The sequence below is a fragment of the Myotis lucifugus genome, unplaced genomic scaffold, assembly GCF_000147115.1.
Source record: "Myotis lucifugus unplaced genomic scaffold, Myoluc2.0 scaffold_28, whole genome shotgun sequence".
NCBI lineage: Eukaryota > Metazoa > Chordata > Mammalia > Chiroptera > Vespertilionidae > Myotis > Myotis lucifugus.
Window position 1 is genome coordinate 6,361,597 of NW_005871076.1, and position 11,112 is coordinate 6,372,708.

Below are 11,112 nucleotides of genomic sequence, written 5' to 3' on the forward strand. Positions count from 1 at the left end.
TTTGTTAAATGGCATTAAATATATAAAATAAATATAAAAAATATAAGTCTTTGTTTTACCATGGTTGCAAATATAAAAAATTTCTATATGTGACACAGCACCAGAGTTAAGTTAGGGTTTTTCAAAATGCTGACACGCCGAGCTCAAAGGGTTTGCCATCACTGGGTTATACTAATATGCATGCATACAAGTCCTTTGGTTGATCTCTTACCCGCCCCCCCACCCCCCACCCCCGACCTTCTCTCTGAGGTTGGACGGTCTGTTCAGTGTTTCTTTGTCTCTAGACCTATTTTTGTTCATCTGTATGTGTTGTTCATTATATCCCACATATGAGTGAGATCATGTGATATTTATCTTTCTCCGACTGGCTTATTTTGCTTAGCATAATGTTCTCCAGGCCCATCCATGCTGTTGCAAATGGTAAGAGTTCCTTCTTTTTTACAGCAACGTATAGCAGGCTAATTTTTAAGTATAGCAGGATAATTTTGTATGGCCTGCAAATGATGTTATAAATATCCAAATGGTCCTTGGCAGAAAAAAGGTTCCCCACCCCTGGCTTATCAAGACGATGCTCTAACCTACTGAGTTACCTGACCAGGACCCAACAAGGTTTATTTGTTTGTTTGTTTGAATATGTTTTTCTTCATTTTTTAGAAAGAGAGGAAAGGAGAGGAAGAGAGAGAGATAAAAACATCGATGAGAAACATTGACCAGCTGCCTCCAGTGCGCCCATTAGGGATTGAGCCGGCAATCCAGGTGTGTGCCCTGACCTGAAATCGAACCAGAAACCTCTCGGTGCATGGGATGACGCTCAACCAACTGAGCCACACCAGCTGGGCCAACAAGATTTATTTTAACATACTTTCCAGAGCACCTCTATGCGAGACCTCTGGTGCTGGAATATGGCAATTTTTGGAGTTGGGCATGATTAACAAAACATTTGATCTTTCAGTATAAAGCAAAATCAAGCTCCGTCTCTACCACAAAAGAATAAGTGATTCCATGTATATTTCTGTGCATGTGCTAAGTGGAGAAATAATTCTCCCTAATCATCAACACACATTAAAAGCAAACTTTCACATTGAGGAATGCCAGTAACTACAGCACGAAAGCCCTGCTGCTTAACTCACTTAATCTGCTTAAACACATTTAAAAATGGTCAGGTTAGATTTTACTGCTCCTTTGCCTTGTCATGAACAACTAAAGTAATGAAAATTTAAACAGATGATATGAATAGTACCTTCCAGAGGTTGTACTGCCACTTTCAGTCAAAGATATATGTATGCAGAATAAAGCTGTTCTAAAATGAAACCAAGAAAAAATTTAATTCAGGAAGAACATGGGTTTCTGTTTAGTTCTCTTTGCTAAAGAAAGGTAAAGATCAAAAAATAATACAAAATTCCAGCCCTAGCCGATTTGGCTCAGTGGATAGAGCATCTGCCTGTGGACTGAAGGGTCCCAGGTTTGATTCCGGTCAAAGGCACATGATCCCCAGTGGGGGGGCGTGCAGGAGACAGCCAATCAATGATTCTCTCTCATCATTGATGTTTCTACCTGTCTTTCCTTCCCACTTCCTCTCTGAAATCAATTAACATATATTTTAAAAAGAAATAATAATAATAATAATAATAGTAATAATACAAAATTCCATCAATGGGAACTGTGTGCTCCACCAATTTTGAGACATGCACTATTATTTTCTTTGGTTCCACTGCCTGAATCTTTTGAATCCAAAGAGAGGGCAAGTGAACAAGACGGCTGGTGACCCAGAAGGAATTATGCACTCTGGGCACTGTGATACCATATTACTGCCCTCTTTTCCACATGCCTAAAAAATAATTAGCTGTGATTCCATTGGTGCTTCTCTGGGCAATTTCTGTTGCGCATAAATCTGTAATAACTGTACTGGGATAATATAATTTAAGTATTTCCCATTTTTTAGTATATAAGATGTAGGCCAAGTGACCTAGAGAGCAGAAAGGAGAACCAAGAGTCTAAAAGGAAGGAGATTATTTTCCTTCTAAATTTTCATACATAACTCATTCCTAATCATGGTTGCTCTAATCCAATTGACTCTAATGCTTTTCTCCACATGGAACTAAAGTGGTTACTTCAGGGAAGAATTTAATCCAGCTCCTCCTGCCTGGCAAAGGTTTCTTTCTTTCTTTTTTTTTTTTTTTCATCAAAGGGTGGCTGACTTCAATGCAGACATTTACAGTATCTCAAGAGCTTTTTTTCCTTAAAAAAGTAAATTAAAGAGACCACCTTTATCAAATTCCCCCCTTGGAAGTTTTGGGATCAAGTTCCTGCAGAATAGTAACTTTGAAATCTAAGGTCACAGACCCTCTAAGAATCTGATTAAAGCTCATTCACAGAAAAATGTACAAGCTACAAAATTCCGCAAGACAGTATATGAACCCAGGTTAAGAACTTTTAGCCTATAGAGAGACTATGAAAAGGCTCAAGGTTAGTCTTGAGCATCCTTGAAGTCTAACAGGAACTCTCCTCTGTTTCTTAACCAGGAAACAGGAAAATGATAGGAGTACTAATGTGGGCTCATTCCTGAGAATGTGGGGTTCCACTCATGGGCAACTTTGGTTTGAGAACTTCTCTTTGGCCTGGGGAAACTGTCGTCTAAAACCCTACCTGTCCAATCTTTCCTTCTCCTCTGCTTTCAGAGATGTCAGACCTGTCCTGTGGTCTGAAGACTCTACTAGCCCTCAGAGTATCCCTGCTGTCTTCTCTCTCTCCTTTTTTTAAAATATATTTTATTGTTTTTTTACAGAGAGGAAGGGAGAGGGATAGAGAGTTAGAAACATCAATGAGAGAGAAACATCGATCAGCTGCCTCCTGCACACTCCCAACTGGGGATGTGCCCACAACCAAGGTACATGCCCTTGACCGGAATCGAACCTGGGACCCTTGAGTCCGCAAGCCAACGCTCTATCCACTGAGCCAAACTGGTTAGGGCTCTTCTCTCTTTCTTTATACTTCCCAGGCATTTTCCCTAACAAAACTCATACTTCTAATACCGTCTTGGGGTCTGCTTCTAAAACTACACATCTGCAGTTGCTGCATTTTCTCAACACCTTTACACAGGGCCCCAAGGAAGTAGCCTTGAAGTCTTCCAGTTCTTACTCCAGTACCACCAACACAGAATCTATGCCCCTTAAAACAATGACTTTTTAGACATGCCCATAGGATGAAGGCCGTGGAAGCCAACAGGCCAATGATGTTTCACAGACAACATGGGTAGTTTTGAGATTTCTGCCTTCAGGTGTGAAACAAGACCCAATAAGGCAGCGGTTCTCAACCTGTGGGTCGCGACCCCTTTGGCGGTCGTACGACCCTTTCACAGGGGTCACCTAAGACCATCCTGCATATCAGATATTTACATTACAATTCATAACAGTAGCAACATTACAGTTATGAAGTAGCAACGAAAATAATTTTATGGTTGAGTCACAACATGAGGAATTGTATTTAAAGGGCCAGAAGGTTGAGAACCACTGCAATAAGGGTACGTGCCAATGGTATAAGAGAAATTGGCATGGAAGGCTAAATCAGTAAGGTAAAATGTGTAACAGGATGTACCTTTGTCAGGCCTGAAAACATGACCCTGACTTCAAGCTAAAATAGCTTTCATAACACTAAACATGGAGCTGTACATTCATAACCAAGCTCTGAAAAGTCATGACACTATTCAACAGCAAGAAGATAGAGTTAGGTCAAGTTAAAACACTTAAAGTCAGTTGTTAAGTGTGCCAGTAGGAGCTATTAAGTGTGCAAATAAATGTTTTATTATTTGAGTACCACAATGGCCCAATCCCAGCATCACGGGAGGCTTTCAGTTGAAGGAATAGGTTAAGATTCTGAGGTAAATACAAGGGATTGTGTTAGATTCAGCCATGCTGTATCACTTTTCCTAAATCATTTCTGTTCCACTGTTAAGGCTTAGGGCATGCAGTATTAGATGACTGTATCAACCTACCCTTTTCTCCTGTGATAAAACATTATTATAAAATAGTACAGAGGAGAAATCTTTTAAATTAGAGTTTCTCTGAAAGTCTGAAAGAACAAAATAATCAAATGCTTTGCAAGCTTTTCCACCCTTTATTCTTGGTTTGTGGTGTTAAGCTCTTAGTGACAAAGAAGCCAAACCCACATATTTAGTTTACCAACACACTGAAAGCAAATCATACTCGTACTTCTATTTTAACCAAGCATGACAACAAGATGATTGAGTAGCTTCCCAAACTACCAGAGCAGCGGGCACTAACTTGCATAAGCTGGCGTTAGATCAGCACTTCATAAATCCTGCAGGCTCCTGACCATTTACATGATCTTTCTATGCAGAATCGGCAGTCTGACACTGGCTCTCACAGGCAATAAAACCATCTCTCTGCTAACCCAACTCACTGTTCAGACGGGTCTTCTTGAATGCAGTCTTTATTACAACCCCACTGCTGCTCCTACACTGAAGAAATACCATGTTTTTAAGTCAGGAGTTCTTCTTTCTTGCTTTATTGTAATCGGGGGTCTTACAACGACCCGATACTGTTACAAAGCATCGTGCTTTATAACAGTAAAGCTTCTGGAAAACCCAAACAAAAGACACGTCACCCGGTGACGTCAGCCTATATACAGTTCTGTGTGGTCGCAGCACATAAGCAAATCCATTCTTGTGCCGTTTCTCGGAAAAGCTTTTCAGTAAATGCACTCATGCTGCTCCAGGAGCTCTTCTCTGCAACAAGCCGCCCATCTGCCATCAACAAGTTAAGACCGAGAGAACTAACAGCTGCAGAAAGGAAAGACTGATGCTTTGATTAACCAGCTGAGCAATTAGAGGACGAAATTAATAACTTATATTCAGAAGCGATTTAAGGAAACAGAGTGGTCACGAAAAATGAAACCAACGCTACTGAGAAGAATATCCTAAGGAAAAAAACAACTCACCCTGCTGGATTAAATTTTACTCAGAAAGCCTGGGACGTAGAAAACAGGAAACTGGTCAAAGGCTCCTGCATGTTAGAGCCTTTTACAGACTCACTGCGTTGAGTCTAACAACCGTGACTGAATGCAGCCTCCAATGTGCTCAGAAGAATGGGTAAGTCCATGCATTTATATGCCTTGTACAGTCAGCAACAAATCACGCTTTTAAAAATAAACCACTGAATTCACATTTTATGAGGGGAATCACTGTCACATTTTTGGATCCTGAGGTTTAAGTAAAAGCATATATTGATGATAACAGGCTATGTTTTCTTAATGGTTTAAGTTTTGTTCCAGTCATACTAACAAGGTTAATTTTTCTGCAGCAAATGAAAAATAAGTTATATGCAGTGAAATATTTCACCATATTGTTATGTTCATTTCTTAATAGCTCATACGTTCTGCTAAAATATATCCTATCTTCTTGTTTTCCTTAAATTATATTCTGCAGGCTTACATTTCAAGTGGCCATTAGGGGCCCCTATGCTGGCAGCAATATATGCAATGAGTATGGTTTTAAAAATGCTGCCTGCCTTGGGAATGGCGTGTCCACCTAAATGCCGCTGCGAGAAGCAGCTCTTCTACTGCGACTCTCAGGGCTTCCACTCAGTGCCAAACGCCACAGACAAGGGCTCTCTGGGCCTTTCCCTGAGGCACAATCACATCACAGAGCTTGAAAGGGATCAATTTGCCAGCTTCAGTCAACTTACCTGGCTCCACTTAGACCACAATCAAATTTCAACAGTAAAAGAAGATGCTTTTCAAGGACTATATAAACTTAAGGAATTAATCTTAAGCTCCAACAAAATATTTTACTTGCCAAATACAACTTTTACCCAACTGATTAATCTGCAAAATTTGGACCTGTCTTTTAATCAGCTGTCATCTCTGCACCCAGAGCTCTTCTATGGCCTTCGGAAGCTGCAGACCTTGCATTTACGGTCCAACTCCCTGCGGACTATCCCAGTACGCTTGTTCTGGGACTGTCGTAGTCTGGAGTTTCTAGATTTGAGCACAAACCGTTTGCGAAGTTTGGCTCGAAATGGATTTGCAGGATTAATCAAACTGAGAGAGCTTCACCTAGAGCACAACCAGCTGACGAAGATTAATTTTGCTCATTTCCTACGTCTAAGTAGTCTGCACACGCTCTTCTTACAATGGAACAAAATCAGCAACTTGACATGTGGGATGGAATGGACCTGGAGCACTTTAGAAAAGCTAGACCTGACTGGAAATGAAATCAAAGCCATCGATCTGACAGTGTTTGAAATAATGCCTAATCTTAAAATACTCCTAATGGATAACAACAAGTTAAACAGCCTGGATTCCAAGATCTTAAATTCCCTGAGATCCCTCACAACTGTTGGCCTCTCTGGCAATCTGTGGGAATGCAGCCCTAGAATATGTGCTTTGGCCTCCTGGCTGGGCAATTTCCAAGGTCGGTGGGAGCATTCCATCTTATGCCACAGTCCTGACCACACCCAAGGAGAGGATATACTAGATGCAGTCCATGGATTTCAGCTCTGCTGGAATTTATCAACCACTGTCATCATAGCCATGGCTACAACTTATAGAGATCCAACCACTGAATATACAAAAAGAATAAGCTCATCAAGTTACTATGTGGGAGACAAAGAAATCCCAACTACTGCAGGCACAGCAGTTACTACTGAGGAACACTTTCCCGAACCAGACAATGCCATCTTCACTCAGCGGGTAATTACAGGAACAATGGCTTTATTGTTTTCTTTCTTTTTTATTATTTTTATAGTGTTCATCTCCAGGAAGTGCTGCCCTCCCACTTTAAGAAGAATTAGACAGTGCTCAATGATTCAGAACCACAGGCAGCTCCGATCCCAAACACGACTCCATATGTCAAACATGTCAGACCAAGGACCGTATAATGAATATGAACCCACCCATGAAGGACCCTTCATCATCATTAATGGTTATGGACAGTGCAAGTGTCAGCAACTGCCATACAAAGAATGTGAAGTATAATATCTACCTATCATCAAAAATTACATCAGATAAGTAACCTATTTTACATAGTAGGGGCTAAATATCTAATTTTTAACAATGGTGACATTAAGCCTAATTTTCAAAACCAAGTGGAGACTTAAGTTTTTGAAGTGTTGAAGTGTTTTTAATTTTTTTTTATGAAACCATATTTTAAGTGTTAAATGAAGCAATGCTCACATTAATTTGCAATCTTGTTGGAAAGTCTAAAAATGCTTACTTCAAATTAAGGCATTTCATGTATGCGATTATATACTATTGAGTGTAAACATATGCTATTTTTTTTTCCTACTGAAAACAGTTTGGAAAGAAGGTACTGAGCAGAAAAAGATATGAATCAATACTTGTTTGATCATTGCTTTCCATCCCAAGTACCACCATTGGCTTGTTGCTTAAAAGGAGACTTAGCAAAGTTCTCTTGTATGATAATTTGGTATTTACTTAAATTTACAATTTACTGCCAGTGTGGGAAGTAGAATTTCATTATGCTAAAGACTGGTAAATATTAAACACTCTTATTCCAGAGTTTTTGCCTGGGTTAATAGATATTATCAAAGTCCACATCATGAAATTAGAACCCTTTATGTAATTCTAATAAGCTGAGTAACTCTTTAATATATTTAAACAATGAATCCAAGTGAATGTGGAAAAGGTCTCATTACAATGAATTCAATACTAAATAATTACACTGACTTTGTATCATACAGCTCTAGTTTAACTTATAATGAACATGTTGACCTTTTGTGGCATTTTTAGACAATTATTTTAAACTAGTATTACATTACCATTTTACTTATTAGTTTACTAAATCCTATATTTACATTTATATGTGAAAAAAGATTTAGAAATTATTTTGGAGAGAAAAGAGAGAAACTGAGTCAACTTAATCCTAGGACCTGCTCCCTTTAGTTTGAAAGCACACACAACATTCTCTCCCTTTCTCAACTGTCATGATCAAAGTTGCCTTACAAAGAGGTTTAAACTTTCTTCTGTTTTCTTCCTAATCCTCACACCTCAGATCCAAATCAAAAATAATTAGCAACAGGCATAACAATGATTCTTAATAGAATATATATTATAAAGGAACATTAAAAATCACTTTCTAAATATTATATTCTAAAACCTGGCATTTTAATAAGGATACATAGTCACATTATAAGAGCAGTTCCTTTCCAAGTGAAAGAAACAACAGATTACCGAGCAAACCTCTTTATGGTAAAACACCAACTACATGCTTTTACAGCCACGCAATGGTAACTCAAAGGTGGCATGGAGGGGAGAAAGATGAAAGGGAAAGGCAGCATTTTGAAATCTGACTCACAGAAACGGGTTAGCTGAAGTTAAGAGGCAGCCAAGAGTGAGGCAAATGGGTAGCTGTACACTATCTGCAGGGACGGTCCCTTGACCTACAGCTGAAATGAGGAGGACGAGGTCCCCTAGTGTTAATATAAACATTCCACAATTAACAAATGATAGTGATGCCACACTTTTCATGTGAAAAAGAACCACATGTATTGCATTTCTTCAATTATGATTTCTATGGAGAAACTATAACATAAATTTAAGATTCAGATGCAAGTTACCAATTCACACAGAATTTTTCCATAAACAAAGTTCTATGTATGTGGCAGCAAAACCCAAGACATTAGACTACTGACTTGATTCTAGAACAGGGGTGGGCAAACTTTTTGACTCGAGGGCCACAATGGGATCTTAGGGCCGGAACAAAAGCATGGATGGAGTGTTTGTGTGAACTAATGTAAATTCAAAGTAAACATCATTACATAAAAGGGTACGGTCTTTTTTTTTTTTTTTTTTTTTAGTTTTATTCATTTCAAATGGGTTTGCCCACGGCTGTTCTAGAAGAATGAACATTTTTACATCTGACATTTACAACTGTATGTGAAAAAGGCGAAAATCCTTAGAGAAAACTACTACCATAAAAGAAGAAAGTTACCTTTTCCTTAATATGACCATTAAAACATGATATTTTTCATTCAAGGCATATTTTTTCTTCCCTGGACTAAACTGAAAACATGTTAAGACTACAGTTTAACCTATGAGGCTTAATTGTAATTTTTTTTCTTTTTAATACTAAAGAGAGGGGTGTCTGTCTACATTTCAAAAAAAACAAAAAACACAAAAACATGTTTCAGTAAAATGCTGACAAGATCACATATTATGGTAAAAATGTATTCTCTGAATTTCTTAAGGTGGGTAAATTAGTTCGCAAAGTCTCTGTCCGTAAAGTTCAGGTGATCTTGAGCAGTGAGCATTTCATTTCTTGTTAAACCAGATCTTAGGCCTGCCTGGACAGAGACAAAAGCTGATTTAATGGCACAGAGCACAGCTCACCACTTCCCTTCAGGGCTGGATCTGAAACCCCCATTACAAATGAGAGCTCCACAGGTAAAATTTACCAACTCATTTATCAGGCAAACCATGGCCATTTGTCAGAGAAAAGCTTTGTCACAATATTCTGTCCTGAACACATAAGATTCCATTAGCCCTAAAGAATACCAAAAAAGTATTTTCTATCATTTCCACCACACCAAATTAATTGAAATTGTGAGTATAAGGGTGAGAAATATTGGCTAGGAATCCCCACATTAATCCTAAAGATTACAGTTAGTAAAATGGACCATTAATCAGCAAAATTCTTAATGTATGTAGAAAAGTAAATTGGAAAAGCAAGCCATTTAGTAATTCAGGGAACAGCAGAACCAAGGCCACCCCGGCATACTTTCAAGATGAAAAATAACTGATTTTTTGCCCTGCATATTTTCTTTTTTTTTTTTTTTTTTTGGTAATGCTCTCTGAGAAAAGCGAGTAACAATGCCAACCAGCATGTCCCCTCTTCATTAAAGCACAAACTTCCCTTTTGAATTGCCTATTGAAGGCAGTATTCCATTTAATTTTGGTCTTTTTGTGTTTCAGTATCAGCACAGATTTGAAGATGAGACTGTTAGTTATATGTGCTCTCTTTACCAACTGGCTAGAGTGGAAGAGCATCGCAGCTACACTGCAGATCCTGCTAACCCAATGTTAGAGCTTTTGTTTTTTGGTTTAGTTTTATCTTCCTCAGCCTCCTCTTCCCACCAACCCCGTTTTTCCCTCCCCCATTTTCAAGATTAGAGGAAAATGACCACTTATGAAGAACTAGAAAAATAATTAAATCTCTGGAAAAAGAAAAGCTAAAGAAGGTTATATACTGTACCCACCTAGTAATCAAGAGCTAGTTTGGAATCATTTATATTCATTTCTGTAGTTTGCCAGGGATTTCAATCACCTTTATAAAATGAGAGTGTGGGCTGACAAATTTGCAAATTCACACACAATTCAGAGAGAATACCCACTGCCAACATCAAATAGCAAAGATACTAATTTTGAAGCCAAAAATCTGTACTAACACATGTAATTTCTTAATGTGCCTAAGTTAATTTCTGTACCAATTTAATGAATGGAACTGACTAAACTTCCCAACTCCACTAATTATTAAAATCCATCTGCTTATTCTGATGCTAGTCACCAAGAGCGAGATTCCATCTTTCCAATAAAAATGAGCCCCATGTAACACCAGGTCTGAATCCTAAAATTGAAAAAAGGCATTTCATTTTCTATACTTCTACACAGAGTTGGGGAGGGGAGAGGGCTATAAGTGCTCTGTTCTCCCTCTAAAGTGTAGCTATCAAAATAAAATTTGAAAGAATAATTTTAGAAGCTGACTTATATGACCATTTTCCTAATAGAGCAATATAGTGACAGACTTGTCTCAAAAATCTGTTTTGAGACATGCTTTTCATATCTTATTGGTTAAAGTGTTTCAACTAGAAAAAGACAAGGGTGATAAGGCCAATAATTTAAGGCAAAAAAACAAACAACAGAAAATGACGGTTTAAGCTTTCATACTATTATTGCAAACATTTGGAAACATCTGCTTCCTTCAACTAACCTATCCTTCCTTGGTAATTTTTTAAAAAGTTTCATCTATGGAATGTTTTTGAACCTTTCTATCAACACAGATTGGAAACCAAAAGTACAATCCAAACACATTGTGTTTAATCACCTTAAGAGCCATGGGGGGGGGGGGGGGGGCGCAAG

The 11,112-nt window shown here is 38.4% G+C and overlaps 2 protein-coding genes across 6 annotated transcripts in view; one reads left to right on the top strand and one right to left on the bottom strand.

The window, feature by feature from the left end:
- CTNNA1 (catenin alpha 1) overlaps window positions 1–11,112 on the bottom strand; it is a 171,511-nt gene that overhangs the window by 61,031 nt on the left and 99,368 nt on the right. The window lies entirely within an intron of this gene.
- Window positions 4,596–8,683, top strand: LRRTM2 (leucine rich repeat transmembrane neuronal 2). The gene is made up of 2 exons (XM_006086524.3): window positions 4,596–5,107; window positions 5,444–8,683. Exons 1-2 carry the CDS (start codon window positions 5,104–5,106, stop codon window positions 6,991–6,993), a joined length of 1,554 nt encoding a protein of 517 aa, XP_006086586.1. The 5' UTR covers window positions 4,596–5,103; the 3' UTR covers window positions 6,994–8,683.